The sequence below is a fragment of the Ursus maritimus genome, unplaced genomic scaffold (assembly GCF_017311325.1).
Source record: "Ursus maritimus isolate PB19 unplaced genomic scaffold, ASM1731132v1 scaffold_5, whole genome shotgun sequence".
Taxonomy (NCBI): Eukaryota; Metazoa; Chordata; class Mammalia; order Carnivora; family Ursidae; genus Ursus; species Ursus maritimus.
In genome coordinates this window covers 21,804,718-21,822,456 of record NW_024426663.1, presented here as the reverse complement: position 1 = coordinate 21,822,456, position 17,739 = coordinate 21,804,718, and the positions used below count along the sequence as shown (strand labels likewise).

The 17,739-nt window shown below is 33.5% G+C and overlaps 1 protein-coding gene across 3 annotated transcripts in view; it reads left to right on the top strand.

The window, feature by feature from the left end:
* The window catches only part of RASA1 (RAS p21 protein activator 1), a 114,660-nt gene that overhangs the window by 37,160 nt on the left and 59,761 nt on the right, over positions 1-17,739 (top strand). For 2 of the 3 annotated variants that reach the window (XM_040622114.1, XM_008700853.2), the window contains exons 2-4: positions 13,530-13,682; positions 14,679-14,814; positions 15,456-15,526. In XM_040622114.1, the coding sequence (XP_040478048.1) occupies positions 13,530-13,682; positions 14,679-14,814; positions 15,456-15,526 (360 nt within the window). Of the gene's footprint in view, positions 1-6,335; positions 6,432-13,529; positions 13,683-14,678; positions 14,815-15,455; positions 15,527-17,739 lie in introns of those variants that run through there. The other variant, XM_040622115.1, reaches the window with a different exon arrangement.

Here is a 17,739-nt window from a genome sequence, read left to right as displayed (position 1 = left end):
ACTTCTTGTAAAACAAACAAAAACCGAACAATAAACAGTTTCCACTCCTTTATACCTCCTTATGCTCAATATCTTACTAGTAACTGTTGCTATTATTTATAGATAGGTTTGTTCATAAATAGATATGTGTAGCATATATATATATATATATATATACACACACACACATATATATTGTTACGAGTGTTAAGATTGTTTTGATTGTTATGAGTGTTAAGATTATTAATTTTTCCAATAGGCAGTTTATGTTTGCATGTAGGGAACATTGCAATATGTATAACAGAAATATGTAGAGCAAAAGACATTTGATTTTACTAATAAGTGGAATCTAAAAAACAAAACACATGAACAAACCAAAAAAAGCAGAAGTATGCCCATAAATACAGAGAACAAAATGATAGTTGTCAGAGGGGCAGTGGGTGAGAGTATGTGCAAAATGAGTGAAGGGGAGTTTGAAAATACAGGCTTTCAGTTGTGGAATCAATAAATCACAGAGATGAAAGGTACAGCCTAGGGAACATAGTGGTACTGTAATAACTTTGTATGGTGACAAGTGGTAAGTACATTTGTGGTGAGCACAGCTTAATGTATAGTGTTGTCAAATCGCTGTGCTGTACACCTCAAGTATGTCAAATATACTTCAATAAAAATAAATAAGGAATAAATTTATTTTACTACAGGCTTTCAGTTCCCTAATTACGCTTTCTAAGGTCAACTATTTACCACTTTTTTGTATGTTTATTTAACAGATAAATTTTTTCAGAACCTGTCTTATACCAAACACTATTCTAAATGATTTAAGATAAATAAACAGATGAAGATAGCTTCCCCTTCGGGGTTTACATTTTGCTGGAAGTAGAAAGACAATAAATGTAATAAATAAATTACACAAAATGCTAGAGGTAATAAGTGCTAAGACAAAAAAAGAGGGAAAAGTTGCTCACGATGAAGGGGTATTGGTGGTGCCAGAAGGGAAGGTGTAATTTTAAATAGGGTGGTCTGAATAGGACTCATTGAGGAGATTTTTTGTGCATTCTTTTAAGTAGCAACATAGTTTGCTATTGGATGTGTCTAATTTATTTAGTCAGTTTTTTTTTTTTTTTGCTATGAAGAAGGACAAAGTATGGTAATTCAGACTTGAGTATTTAACAGACATTTTCATGAAAAAGAACAAAGTGAGCCTGTCACTTTAAGGAAAATAACTGACAATATTTGGTGCTTTCAAGCAAATTTTGAGCTTTAAGTAAAAATTAGAATTTTCAGAACCTTTTATCTTTGAATTTGAGAACTTCTCATATACTTAATGACTTCTCTGATGATATTGATGGTTATTGTTTGAGGTTCCTAAAACTGCCCTCAGGTTCAGTGATTTTCTAGAAGGACTAACAGAAGTCAGCAAAGCTATTACACTCACAGTAACCATTTATTATACAAGAGGATATGGGTTAAAATCAGCAAAGGAAGAAAGTGCATACAGCAGAGTCAAGATGCAGGCTTCTAGTTTCCTCTGCCACTGGCGTCATACAGACAGTGCTTAATTCTCCCAACAGCAGTGTGTGACAATACCGATGAAGTATTGCCAGTCAAGAAACCTCACCTGAGTCTTGGGGTCCAGAATTTTTATTAAGGGTTGGTCCTATAGGTCTGGAGCCCAGTTTAATTCCAGGCTCCCCACCATAAATCACTTTGTTATCATAAATAACCTGGTGTGGCCCAAGGTTCTTAGTAAACAAAGACACTCTTTTTAGGCAGGATATTTCAGAGGCTTAGAGGTTATCGCCTAGGAGCCAGGCAAGGGCCAGATGTGCATAGTTTGGACAACCCTCAGGTGTGCTTTCTGTTTAGTGGTGTTAGAAAGAATGTGATGCTTTGATATTATAAAATATTAAAACTTGAAAGTTATAGTCCGTGAACCAGTATTGGCAAATGACTATTGCATGATGCTACAAAATATTCATGAGTAAATGATAGAGCAGTGGATTTTGATGGAGTATGGAACATTTATAGGTATGGTTATTCATCTAACTCTTAAGTAACTGCATTAAGAAACAGTCTGCATATGCTATGAATGAAAGCAATAACAGCAACTAATTAAATGCAGAAACAGATATGAGTATCCAGGTAATATTCTTAGTTTTATTTCTAATACTGCTAATATTGATATATATATATAACCCACATACACAAATTTCTTTTGGATCCTGTGGTTTTTTAAATGTGATCTAGAGACCAAAAAGCTGGTCTGGAGGTAATAAAAGGATGAGATGAACAGCTGAACAAAGGGAAGGGTAGGCTTGTTAGTGGGATCTCAGAGAGAACTGGAATCAGGGATTTGAATGCAATCATGAGCCTCTTTTCTTTTTTTCTTTTCTTTTCTTTTCTTTTCTTTTCTTTTCTTTTCTTTTTCCTTTCTTTTCTTTTCTGTTTTCTTAAGATCCATGTGCACCACAGAGCCCAATGTGGCGCTCGCTCTCACAACCCTGAGATAATGACCTGAGCCAAAATCAAGAGTAGGACACTTAACTGACTGAGCCACCCAAGTACACCATTACTCTGCATTTCTGTCTCTGTATTTGTTTGGCCCTGTCAGCTTCATTTTTTCTTATAGACTGGCTCTTTGAAGTGATGGGAAATTTAGCAAACACACAAAAACCCTTCTTTTTGACCGTGTGTCCTATAGTGTATGCTATCAGAGAAAGGCTGACTCTTTCTTAATTCCATTATGAACAGAGTATTTGAAAAGAAAGTATGATTCTGCTTGGTTCAGGTGCTCACCATGGAATGATGAATTTTGACTAGGCCAAGTTCTTCAAAGAAAATGAAAGCTTCCTCAGAAACCATGTTGTTGAAATTGGGGAAGAAAGACCTCCCAGAGAGGGCGTGTGAGTGTTTTCCCTGAATGGGATGGCTGCTGAACCAGCAGCTCCCAAGTCAGCATCTTTTGAGTTTCAGCAAGTTGTATGGATTGCAGGCATTATGGGAATTCAGAGTAAGGGTGGTTGGGGTGTACAGGTGAGGGAACACCATTTTCATAAATAAATACAGAATTATGTTGCAGCTCTTATTAATGGCCAGTAAACAAAAGCTTCCTTTTAGAAATCTAATATTTTAAAAGAAGTATGCTATCTTCTGGGGTTTTCAGAGAACATCTCAATCTGGAGTAAGTATGGCTGACCCTTGAAGAACACAGGTTTAGCTCCACAACTCCACTAACATGTGGATTCTTTTCAGTAAATACAGTACAGTACCGTAAATGTTTTTTTCCCTATGATTTTCTTAATAACATTTTTAATTGTACGAATATAATGTAGAATACAAATTACATACATAATATTTTTTAATTGGCTGTTTATGTTATCAGTAAGTCTTCCCAGTTGAAAGTAGACTATTAGTAGTTAAGTATTGAGGGAGTCGAAAGTTATATGCAGATTTTCCACTGTGTGGGGTTGGTTCCCCTCTAACCCCTGCATTGTTTGGGGGCCAACTGTATGGAGTACTGTTTGATATCTCATAGAATGCTTCATATAGGAGAGGATTGAACAATTGCTCCTGACATTATTGTGTTTCATGTACTATTAAATAAAAAGCAACCTGAGGGGGTGCCTGGGAGGCTCAGTCAGTTAAGCATCTGCCCTCTGCTCAGGTCTTGATCAAGCCCCACATCAGGCTCCCTGCTCAGCGGGGAGTCTGCTTCTCCCTCTGCCATTCACCCCTCTCATGTTCTGTCTTTCTCGCACGTGCTTTCTCTCTCTCTCAAATAAATAAAATCTTTTTTTTTTTTAAAAAGAAGCAACTTGAGAATAACAGCCTTGTTTTACATAGTTTTTATATGTATTGGTTATGAAGCAAATTAAATACTTCCTAGCAATTATGGTCATTTATTTTGCTTAAGAGACAATGTTGATATAAAATAGAATACACCCTAAGTCAAAAAAACCCCCTGATTTTAATAAATCAATATATAGGTTGATCCTTTGATTTCTTTTAATGAAAGTTCAGAATTTTAATAAAAATTTTCTGTGGCTTCTTAGACAATTTATTTGTAATTCATTAAAATTTAGCAAAAATTGGGATAGTAGATGTTCAAGTCTATCAGAGTAATACATTTTAAATTGACTTTTTTTGTGGATAGATTTCAAGGAACCATTAATATTTAATTTCTTTGTGGTAGAATGCCTCGAGACCAGATCTGTTTATCTGAAGAGACAAGTTAAAAGGGTATAAAGTTAAAGCCAATATAAAGAATAATTATTAGCTTGTGCCATGGCTCTCCTGCCTTTAACAAATACCCTCTAAGGTATCATTGTTCTGGCCATGGTACCTGGAAAACAATTCGTTCTTTAGACAGTTACTATGGTCATGCTCTTAAGGGCCTTTTGGTTTCATAATGCACTTGAGCAATATAAAGTATAGTTGTGGAAAAAATTTTAGAAGTCAGTGGATAGCTTATTCTCATTTCTAGATAAGCAATAGACAAATGTTAAATTTGATAACAACAAACATACTTCAAAATTTAAACCTCTTTTTCTTTTTTGTCTTTTTCTTCTCTAAACTCTATACCTCTCTCTCTCTTAAAGATAGACTGGAGCCTTTTGTGGTGGCCTTTGAATGCCAGGTTGAATAGTTTATACCTCATTTGGTACCAGATAGTCATTTGTAGACTTTTGAATTATTAGAGTGCCATGCTTAAGCCTATGGTTTAGAAGAGTCTATTGGGAAGATGAAACTTTCCCCAGTTGTGGGAAGGGTTGAAATAGTGAGAAGAAAAGAGGGCTTGAGCTAGAGTAATGAGGAGGGAATGAAAAACTGGAGAATAATTTGTATATTGCAACTCCAGTGGTGTTGGAGGTGCGATATACAAGTTGGCGCTAGTATTATGGCTAGAGAGATGGGAAGGAATAAGAGTTGTGAGTCTGAACATTAGGAAGGATGCTGGTGCCATAGAGACGTAAAGAGGGAGAGAGAGAGAGAGAGAGAGAGAGAGAGAGTGTGTGTGTGTGTGTGTGTGTGTGTGTGTTGGTAGGGGTAATTGCTAATTTTTTAGATTTGGCTATATTCACCTCAAGTTGAAAATTCTTAGCAGATACTTGTTAATTTAGGCCTGATGCTTAGGAAGAAAGTCAGGTTTAGCGAAAAGAATTTGGGAAATCATTCTCATAGAAGTTATAGTTTGAGCTGATACTGAAGTACTGATAGTTCCATGAGTAAGAATAGAGAATAGAAAATTTTGAGGAAAAAAAAAGAAACTCTTAGGAAATGCTTTAATTTTAGGATGACCTTTGGCTAAATTGCATAATCTTTCCACCTATATTTTTTTTATGAAGTTATACTGGAAAAACATTTTGAGAAAGTTTAGAGGGGGACTGCCTAAAACATAGTAGGTGCTTAAGAAATACTTGTTGAATGAATAAATGTAATTTAGTCGGGATACAGGCATTTATAGGGGAATAAGTGGGCACATTGTGGAGAATTTTGAGCTATGGTATAATGCTCCCTCTCCCCATAGGGTTATGGCTGAGACCAGATTAGAGAATACAACTTAGACTATCTTGAACTTTTAAAAATGTTCTTTGAGATATATTTCTGAGAAATGAAAGAAGTTCAGAAAGTAAGGTTTTAAGTCTGGTCTAATTTGAAAGCATATATTCTTTACATTTTTTCTGCTAAGAAGTTGATATGTAAGGAATATTTTGAAAGTTGGAAGTATTCTTATGTTTTTATATCTGTAAGTAAACTTTTTTTTGCTTGTGATTTTTCCTCTGCCTAATGACATCTTTCTCACCTTCACAGTCCCTTTCTTTCTCTGAATCAGTTGCTACTCATCTTTTAAGTTTCCGTTTAGCCATCAGGTTTTTCAGGAAGTGTATTCTGTAATTCTAAGACTGATGTTTTTCTCTATGCCCCCACATTCTAGTAGTTACTGGAGCAGGTTGTAATTGCTAGTTTTTTCTATATTCTCCACTAGATCATAAATTTCTATGTCCTCATGTTCATTGGTGTTAACTTGTTTTCTACCGTGTAGCACAATGCTTGGTCATTGTTTGTTGGAGATGGACTAAATAAAAGGCAATGTAAGACTAAAGTTTGCTTTTAACCTTCAGATTCAGTGTTTTAAAGATCTATCTTAAAATACAGGTTAAGAAATGTTTTAGTGGCAGTGGGTAGCCACTGAATCAGCATTACCTCCAAAGTCTTAGAATGAGCATTGTGAAATTAAAGAAACAGTGTTCCTTTTTACATGAAGGATTGCTTCAAGGTGGTTTACAACTATGTTGCAGCACAGTGGCCACAAGTCATTTCCTCCTTTTGTTTTTCATGTGCTCAGTTACTGTTATGACACTAATTGTTGAGGTTCTAAGAAAAACTCAACCATAAGAATTGGGAGTTTTTGAGGAGTGAAATTACTCAGATAGAAGTGATTGACCATGGAGGTAGGAATTGATGCTAGCCTTCTGCTAGTAGGTATTGTTCTTTTTCTTTTCTTCCTCTTTTCTTTTCCTCATCATTTTTCCTTTTCTTTTTTTCTCTTTCTCTCTTTCTTTCTTTCTTTCTCTTTCTTTCTTTCTTTCTTTCTTTCTTTCTTTCTTTCTTTCTTTCTTTCTTAACATGTTTGATTAGTGCATAACATCTTTGGAGAGGATATGGCTTTTTCTATTCTTCCCTGTTATCTAGGGTAATGGGAGTTAAGGGTAATGAGAATGAGGCTATCTTGGTTGGATGCCTTTTAACATAAACTTTTGCCTATGTAAGCATTGTGTTGGTTTCCATCTTTCCTATATTAGTCTTCCAGAAGACTAAATTTTTGGTGGGTAGGTCACATGGCAGTGCTTTTCTTTAGAAATACTCCCAGGAACTAAAACCTCTTTTGGACTCTGTAAATATGCACTTGGAGCAAAAGGAAATAGAATTTCTACTCTTGGTTTGAGCTAATTTGATCTGAGACATAGAACTAAATACACACACACGATATTTGCCTGAACACATGAATATACTCAGGATACCCAACTTATACACATAAGCATTACGTATATCCACCATTTACATAAGCATTTTTTTCTCAAGTTTAAGTGATGTAGTTGGTCTGGGTAGAGGACATTTGAGGAGCCTTATAGGGGTATATTAAACCTGTTATGCTTATTAGTCTAGTGGTTGTTCAAATGAATTTACTAGTGACCAAATTTTAATCTCTCTGCATAATGATATGAAAATAAAAAGACCAAATAAAGTCACTGAGTAGAAAGCATGATTTCTTTACTTTCTCACTTAAAAAAGTCAGTTTTTCTTAACTATCAGCTCAGACTCAGTGACTGTAAGAACTCTGTTGAAAGGAAATATGGGGGCTTTAAGGGATGTATACTAGTTTTATCAGATTTTTTGTGTATATCATACCATCTTGAAATAACCAGTTCAATTTCAGAAAGGACAAACATATATAAGAAAATCTGATTAACATCTTTGAGAATTACAGAAACACTTTCAGAGTTTGTAGTATGATCAGACACACAGAATCCTAGGTGATTTAGGTGACAAAAGAGATTTCTTGGCAATTGGATATCTGCATATACATTTCTCTATAAGAACTTTGATGCCTGTCAGTGACATAATTAAGAGGAAGGGCATAGTGGAAAGTAAAAGTGAACTGGGAACTTCAGTTTAGTTTCCTTTTTAAAAGGAAGTGTGTTGATGGTGACAATGTTTTAATTGTTTTCTACTGTAGTAGACAGTTTCCATTTAGGAATGTCAGGTAATTTTTAAGCGTATAGTTTGAATGAAGTGTCTATCTTCACACCAGCTGGTTTTCTCATTGCATAGATTTCTGTATTATTTTTCCTGTCAGGAGAGACAAACTAAAGAGCACGAAAGCCTCTATAAGGTTCCTCAAAAGTCCTTTACCAATATACAATATAAATTTATAAATATAAATAATTCATGTTATTCCAAGTTTAAAAGTAAAATGATTCCTGCAACTTGTCCAACTTGTCTCTTTTATTGTTGACTTTTTAAATATATAGTATCATCTTGGATGGTAAGTTATCTTAGATAAATTGATTATGTAGTTTCTATTGAAATCAAGGGACTCTGTATCTGCCCGTAAGTTTTCTCAACTTTAAGAAACAAAACTAAGGAACGTGGGAAAAAAAGTGAGGAAAATCAAGAACAAACTTTTAACTGTAGAGAACAAACTGATGGTTGCCAGAGGGGAGGTGGGCCAGGGGATGGGTGGGATGGGTGAAATAGGTGATGGGGGTAAGGAGTGCACTTGTGATGAGCACCAGGTGATGTATGGAAGTGTTGAATCACTATATTGTGCACCTGAAACTAATATTATACTGTATGTTAACTAGAATTTAAATAAAAACTGGAGGAAAAAAGATTTCTCAACAAAAAAATTATAAGGCTAGCTGAAAAAAATATATTTACTTACTCAATTTCCTGCTGTTTTCTTTTTCCTACCTCCTTAAAAGAAAAAGAGAGGGGTACTTGACTTTTAAATAGGAGAACATTAGATACTTAATTATTAAAGTGCTATATTAGCAAAATTTAAGTCACAGTATCTCAGATGCATACTTTCTTTGTCATCCCTCCAAAGAATATATCCCCTGGAGAAAGACTGGGGCTATCTGAGGGTTTTCTTCTGGAGTTGGCAGGAGAAATGGAAGAATTTCTAGTTTATGAATACAATGGCATCTCCAGTCCCACTTAATATGTATGATCTATAATGTTCAAAAAAGGAATTTGGGGAAAAGAAATTTTCTCTTAAAAATAAGGTTTTCACAGATACAAAGACTGGTTTCTTGTGTTGTCTTTCCAAAATTAGCTGGAAGGTGAAACAAGACTGGAAAATAGGAAGATAATTGGGGCTTACGTGATCTACAGATTAATCATCCATTAGGCCACAGTCATAAAATTTGGGATTTTCATTGATGAAATTGCTGTAATCAGTCCTGTAGTCTTTTATATGTTTATATAATTTTATATGTATTGTTTCATCTAATAATATTAAGTCAACCTACTGTGAGGTAGATACTGTTATTATATGCCTTTTATAGAGGAGAAAACTCGAGGCTCAGAAATTAAGTCATTTGCCCACACTTGTACAGCCAGGTAGCAGAGCTATAATTCAAACAGAAACAGGGTGCCTCTGGAGTCTTTGCTTAACCATTATGCAATTATAGCCTATGTAGTAGTTTTTCATTTTTGTATTTTTCTTTGAAGGAGTTTAGGACAATATGTAATATATTCTGAGGTTGAGATGGAGATTGTTTTCCTTATTTCATAAGTGATGGTAATAAGGTAACAAAATGTAGAGGCTTGACCAGAGTCGTGGAGGTTTCTGGTAAGTCTTCATCTTACCAGTTAGTTTTTAGTCTCTTCTGAAGATGTTTAGGAGGTGTCGGTGTAGCCATCCTCTTTAAGCTCTGTCAATCTAAATTATTTTCATAATTTTTTTAGACCTAGCTAGCAGTCCTCAAAGGTCAGAACTTGCTTATTCTGACATTGAAGAATTTTTTTTTTTTTTTTACATTGGTGGGGAATTTGAACTAGACTTTAAAAAGTTTTTTCCAACATTATGCTTAAGATTTGACACTTCTTCCTTCTTTCAACAAATGGTTTTAGAATTAATATTACTATGTGCCTGGTACATCCTGTGAGTTGAAATTGCCATAAATGTAATAAGCAGAGTAACAAATTTACCTTAGGTAATGGCACCCATAGATATTCAGTCATCTCATGTTGTACTCAGAATATCCTCGTACCTCAAAACAATACCAGTTATTCTGTGTTCCTTAGAGGTATTCTAGATTCAGTTGCATTTCTTCTTGTTGTTGTTGTTGTTTTAACTTACTTGAAAACAATCACCAGCAAAACTACCCTTAAGGAGATAAAATAAGACTTTGTAAAGAAATAGTGGGAATGATTAAATAGATTTCCTTGTAATATTGCTAGTATATGTACAGTCAGAAAGTGTAATATTTTTGTTAAATGAATCTTAAACTGATATCCACTAGGGCACATCTCCTCTAGGGGAGTTCACATCTTTGGTGTGAGGGTATGTTTTGAGAAGCCATATTCCACATAATTTTTTTTTTACTCCTGGGGTTAAACAAAATCTGTAATGATTCTCTGTGAGAAATTGACAACTTAAGTATTCTGAATTTCCTGGTAGGTGAAATTCTATGTTTATCAAAAAGTTCATGGGTTAAAAAAAGGGTTGAGAGACATTGTTTTAAAGACCCACGGACTAGTGCTCAGTGGATCTAGGGCTTAGGTTCTGTAAATCTGTGCAGTACTATAATCAAACCATATCACATTGGAATTGTGATCTACTTATAAAATACTCGTTTTAGCTACATATCATGATGCCATATGCATTTACAATAAAATTATTATTTTACCACTCATGATACTGGTTTTTTTATTTCCAAGTTTCTGAATGGGATGGAGATCGTGTATTGTAACAGCTTACTTGAAGTGCTTTTTATGCTTCAATAATAGCTTTAAAATAGATGTGCAGATACATATAAAATATTCTTGATAGTATGATTCGCCTTAGTAATTTCAAATTAACAATAAAGATAATTCAAGAAAGTCTGAGTTTTGATTAAGACAAATTAGGTTTTTTTTTGTAGAACAGCCAGTGACTTTTAACAATGGAATTTCAACACTAAGAGGATCCAGCTCAACTACATATGCTCATCCAGCCTAATACTGGATAACTTAATTTCACATTATAATCATAATCAATAATTGGCATTTTTTCACATTATAATCATATTCAGTAATTGACCTTTTTTAAACTATAGTTGACACACAATGTTACATTAGTTTCAGGTATACAACATAGTGATTTGACAAATTTATGCAGTATGCTGTGTTCACCACAAGTGTAGCTACCATCTGTCACCATACATTGCTAGTACAATATCTTTGACTGTATTAATTATGTTGTGCCTTTGTTCCTGTGACTTACTCATTTCATAACTGGAAGCCTGTATCTCCCACTCCCCTTCACCTGTTTTGCCCATCCCCCCCACTCCTCCCCTTTGTCAACCATCAGTTTGTTCTCTGTATTTACAAGTCTGATTCTGTTTTTTATTTATTTAAAAAATTTAAAAAAAAAAAAGAAAAAATAATGAATTGACATGTTTTGCATCATATATGTGAAGATGAACGAGCTTTTGACATAAAGGAAATTATTAGTATTCAAGAAACAAAATTGTTTGCTTAAGGTAAAGTCTGTCTTAAACTGAATACCTGTGTTAAAGCCAGAATCTTACAGAAAGTACAGGGCTAAAAACTAAAAAAATCACAAATATATCTTTTATATATCAGTAAAAGTTTTTAATCAAGTATTTATTATAAATTAGTAATTAATTGTGTAACACCTCATGGTCTTCTGTATCGTCTCATGGTGGGTCCACAAGATGGAGATTAAATGAAAATTTTTAATCTTGACATTTTGGGTAAAACAAAAGAAATTAAATAAGTACATAAAATAGTTTTGCTTATAATTTTTAATTTTTGTCTCCTCAGTGTGTAAATTTGCTCTGTGGGATAGCTTCATTGCTTTAGGTAATAAAGAATGTACCAATTTTGTATTATAAGGACATGTCCCATGTATTTTCACAACTAAATAAATTTCTAAATGAATTTTTAAAAAATGGTAACTTTTTAAATCTTTATTTTTTAAAAGAATTTATTTATTTATTCATTCATTCATTCATTCATTAGAAAGCAAACATGAGCAGGGCTGGGATGGGTAGAGGGAAAGGGAGAAGCAGACTGCCCACTGAGCAGGGAACCCGATGTAGGACTCCATCCCAGGACCCTGAGATCACGACCTGAGCTGAAGGCAGACACTTCACTGAGCCACCCAGGCGCCCTTCTGAGTAAATTTTGTCCTGATCATATATGTTTAAACTTTAGCTCTTCAAGGAACTTCTAATCATCATTAGTCTAAACTTTTCCTTTTAGATTAAAAAAAAAGAGAAAACAGTTCCTGAAAGTTAAATTTACTTGTCAGTAGGCTCAAATATAATGATTGAACTGAGATTAGAATTTTAGAAGAATGCAGTGTTGCTTTTGCCTTCTTCCTCTAATACTAACAGTTTACAATTATGTTTTACCTATTAGGTTAAAATGAAGCTTTGTGATTTTTTTCATTATTTCATTTCAACCTTATGCACAGACTTCAAATAAGTGGGTTGGTTTTTAAAAGAAAATTGAAAATTCTTTTGATAACTTTTAAGTTTTTTTTTTAACTAATTAGTCAAGAATAGTTAGCTTTCCTTACAGCAAGCTTACAAAAATAGTATTACAAAAATAGTCATAGGACTGTAATAGTTTTGACTGTTGACTTATGGCTATATGTTAAATATATCAATGCAATATGAATGTTTTATTCTTTTCCTCTGTTTCAAGAGAGCCTACAAGTATCAAGGATGAGTTCGGATGACTAACATACTGAAGGTGTAAAAATATTTCATAACAGTTACTTTGTAGATCTATTACCACAACCATGTGAAAATTCCAATATGATTCTAATATTTTTTTATATAGATCAATGAGTCTTTTATAGGCATAAATTGGTAGCCTGGGTGTTGCTAGAGTTATAGCGAGTCATTTAAGCAGATTATCTGGTAGTATGGTAGGTAGAACATATTTAAATTCAGAGTAGGAAAGTTAAAGGGACAAAGGTATTATTTATTTCTCACATGTTTGTTAAATAAATTTGAGGAATTAACATCAGATGTGTGGTTAGGGAGTAATCAGCTTCATGTTGAAATAGGAAATTAGAACGATAGTCTTTGACAATGTTTATTTTCCTGTTCAAGGACACAGACACTGAAATGGATTAAAGTTTTATTTTCTTACAGGTACCATGTGCCTTGCTTGTTATGTCAAGTGATATACTTAGGTTCTTTAGTATATAGAGAGGTAGTAATTGTTTCCATTTGTCCATCGTATTCTTATTTTTCTAAATAAAGATTTGATTGTAATAAGTGTTTATATCTTGACCAGGTAGACAATCCTAGAGGTAGAAAGATGGACAGAAATGGAACAGGTTCACGTGTGAGATGATTAGCCCTGAGTTTACAGAACAAATTAGAAACTGAATAAATGAATTTTTTTTTGAGACTGTAAAGTTAGAAACAATTGAGTTAAAATTGGAATAACCTGGGGCACCTGGGTGGCGCAGTAGTTAAGCATCTGCCTTCGGCTCAGGGCGTGATCCCGGCATTATGGCATCGAGCCCCGCATCAGGCTCCTCCGCTAGGAGCCTGCTTCTTCCTCTCCCACTCCCCCTGCTTTTGTTCCCTCTCTCTCTGGCGGTCTCTATCTCTGTCAAATAAATAAAAATAAAACAAAACAAAAACAAAAAAAAAATTGGAATAACCTATCAAGAGTAAAAGGTAAATGTTTAAGTTACATTTAGGTATTTAAAACTTCTAGTAGTAAGTTTTTCAACTGTCAGTATTAATTTTATGGTTGCTATTCGTATTCTAATCGCAGCTTTTTTCCTTTAGGTGGTATCATGGAAAACTTGATAGAACTATAGCAGAAGAACGCCTAAGGCAGGCAGGGAAGTCCGGCAGTTACCTTATAAGAGAGAGTGATCGGAGGCCAGGGTCCTTTGTACTTTCATTTCTTAGCCAGACAAATGTTGTCAACCATTTTAGGTAAGTCTTTATTTCTAATATGAGGCTAAATAATATAGTTACTTTGCTGTAGTGTTCTTAAATATACCTGCTTTATTAAAGGTGAATGATTCAGTGATATTTAAATGATGGGGAAAGTGATTTGTTTTCAGTTAAGTGATTTAATCAGGTGATTATAGAGTAGATATTATTGAATGCTTGCTTTTTTGTTTAAAAACAATATTATTGGGCATTACTGTGCTAATCTCAAATATAATAATCACTTTTAAAGTATAAAGAATTATGAGGAAACTTTGAGTGGTAAAGCAGAAATAAAGGAAATATGTACTTTTAGACTACAGAGTAACAAAATATAGGAAACAAAGAGTCAAGATGTGTGCCCTTTAATTCATCTTGCTTCACTGTTGTGAAATTCTTTGCAAACATTCATGTCTAAGGTATGTAGATTTTCAAGTACAGATATCAAAGTCTCCATAAATATACATACCTTTATTATTGTCTTCAATTTCATTTTTATGGGAGATATTGAAAAAAATCATATATTGCCTATAATGTTAACTGATAAAAATGTTTGTATGCCCTGGACTTTCAGATAATAAAATAAGTTCTAAGAGTACTTTATACCACACGTAGAATGTGAAATTATTATAATACTCTTAATATTTTCAGATCTGCAAGCTACTTTTAGCCAGAGAAAACTTACTGAAATTGCTATTTAGTCTTAAATATGAAAAGTGAGCAGAGGTATTTGAAGATAGATTTATAAATATTGTAATGAATTATGTAATGGGGTAAGTCAGATATGTATTTCATATCTATCATATGTATGCATATATATTTTTAGAAGAAATAACCTCAGGTAAATTTGCATTGGTGGAGATTAATCAGTAGTGTTTTAATACAAGGATATAGTTAAAAGAGTATGAAAATTAGGGATTTATAATTTCTTTAGAAATGGGTCTTCAGAATTGGCTCTAAAGGTTTTTGTTATACTGTATTTTTTTCCTTTACAAATAGGATTATTGCTATGTGTGGAGATTACTACATTGGTGGAAGACGTTTTTCTTCACTGTCAGACTTAATAGGTTATTACAGTCATGTTTCCTGTTTGCTTAAAGGAGAAAAATTGCTTTATCCAGTTGCACCACCAGAGGCAAGTAAAACTTAAATAAAATATTTTTCAAAAATTTATTATTTCACTTTACTAATGAGGTTAGCTCTTGTTCAGTTTCTTATGGTATTTATTATAATTCAAGAAATATTTGTTGTCTTAAACTTTAATTCTGGTTGTACTGTCAGCAAAACTGATATCCTCTTCAAAAAAAGAAAAATTTTCAGTAATTTTGTATTTAAGTTGCTAGACTTTTTCTCTTTTATAAAATACTGTATGGTGATAGCTTAACAAATATTTTTAAGTGAATGAACAGTAATGACCGATAGCATAGTGCTCACCCTGAAGTTGCTGTAAGATTCTGAAACGCCTCCTGCATCATCAGAGAAAGGTTAATTTATATATTCCATGTAGTTCATTTAAAATTAAATGGTTATTCATATTACTTGATAAAAACATAGGTTATACAGTTAAAAGAATGTCTGTAAAAAAAAGAAAACAACCAGAAACAAGACAAGTATTTCTAGGCTTTGAGTATTTAGAACCTTACTAAAAACGATTTGAATGATCTTATGTTCATAATGTGGATTTTTGTTGGTTTGAACTTTATGTGGACATACCTGATTTGACTTTGACATAAAAAGATTATCTTTTGTAAATCTTTTTTTTCTTATGATTCCCAGCCAGTAGAAGATAGAAGGCGTGTTCGAGCCATTCTACCTTACACAAAGGTTCCAGACACTGATGAAATAAGGTATTTTAGAATGTATTCTCATTTATAAGCATCTGAAATAGGCATTTGACAGACTTCAAAAACTTAGTACTCTTGAACTGGCAAGGTTTTGGACTTTGAGGAAATAGCATGCAGCAGAGTGAAAGTACCTTTAATATTGAGTTCATCATTCCTGTACTCCTGTGTTTGGCTTATTTGTTCAGAATATGGATTTGGATCAGAGTGGCCACAGGGAAGATGACAGGTGAAATAAATTCAGATTTTATTAGACTGTCTCTGACAAAGTAAGGATAATTGTTACATTCTGTACTCTATTTTAATTTTTATTAGTACATGGCATTTAGTCTCAACTGTAATTTGTACTTAAATGATGACTAAACTTCTATTTTACGTGATGGGTGAATAGTTTAAGTGTGACATAGAATACAGAACATGATAATTTTTAAAAATTACTTTCATATAATTTGATTTATATGTAACTTATTTTTATTATTTTCATATAATCTGATGTTTGATAATTATCAAATTATCAGTGTCTTTCTACAAGCTACTTTGCAATAGAAAATTTCTTTCTTACTGGTAAAATGTTTACTGATTCTGGTATACAGCTTCTCACTGAAATCAACAGCAGTATTTAAAAAACAGTAACTTTGGGAGGTACTGAAATTTCTGGAAATGTGGTATTTTATAAAATAAAGATTTAACTATCCGGAATCTCAGAATAAGGATTCTATTTTTATATGATTGTCCACAAAATAACAACTTCTCATTTAGTTTTTATTGGCATACCTTTATTTGTGATCTAAGCAGGAAAAGCCAATGAAATAAAGAGAAGGAATGAAATACATACAATAAAGAAGAACAGTGGTGAACTACCAATTCAGGAATTTTGAATAACTTGTAAATTCCCAGTGTATCCCCTGGGACAGCAGTGCTTAAAGTGTGATCCTTGTAACCTTGGGGCTACTTGAGACTTGTTTAGAGAATTCATGAGAGCAGAACTGTTTTCTTAATAAGACCAAGATGTAATTTGCCTTTTTTCACTGTGACATTTACATTGATGGTACAAAAGCAACAAGCAGTAAAACTGTTAGTGTGTTAGCACAAATCAAGGCAGTGGCACCAAAGTATACAGTATTCTTCGCTGCCACACACTTGGGGGTAAAAAGCTACAAAACAGCTTCCCCTCAAATTTTTCTTGCTGAGACCGTAAAAGGTATCTCACTAAATCTCAACCCTTTTAGTATTCTGTGTGATGAATATCTTTTTAATCTTCTGTGTGATGAAGAAAACTGATGAGTCTCTTTTAATATTCCGTGTGATGAAATGGGAAGTACGCACAAAGTATCTCGGCTGTGCACCACAGGTCCTTATCTTGAGAACAGTGAGTGGAGAGCTGAGCTAGCTTCTGCTTTTGTGTACACCATTTGTACTTAAGACTGACAGGCAAACTACTCAACTATGATTATTCAGACTAGAGTATTTGACTTTTTTTTTTTTTTTCTTCCTTTAAGAGTGAGTCTGTTATGTTAGTTACTTCAGGGGGAATAACTGGCAGTATTTGTTGCCAGTGACAAAATTTGAGCTTGCCAGCAAAAATGAGAGTATGAGAATTTTGGAAACCCTGTATCTGCCGTCAGGAGCTTGACAGCTTCCCACATACTTCCCGATTTTTCTGATGAGATTGGTGGTGATATTAAAGAATGTGATGTTTTGACTGTGTAAAATGTATTTACATCTGGATGATCTGCATAGCTCAGTGAACCAGTATTTTCAAAATGATCGATGCATGCTGTTAAAGAATTATGCCTGGGAAAGGTCCATTCAAAGTGCAAGATGGACAAATAGATAATACTGAAATGGGGTACAAAAGGTTCATTGATGCAGTTTTAGATTCCATATTACAACTAACCTTCAAGTATCAATTGTTGAGTTTTTGGTGTAATATCATAGGATATCTAATTATCTGAGAGGGTATTAAAATACTCTTCTTTTCACAACTACATATTTTTGTGAAGCCAGATTTTTCTTCGTATACTTCAAACAAAAAAAACCCCCTAAAACAACAGATTGAATGTAGAAAGAGAAGAATCTAGCAGTTTGCAGTTAAGCCAGATGTTGAGATTTGCAAAAATGTAAAACAATAATATTCTCACAAAACTTGTAAAAATAATACTTTTTCATATTCTTTATGTTATTGTGTGATGGGGTGTGTGTGTGTGTGTGTATATATA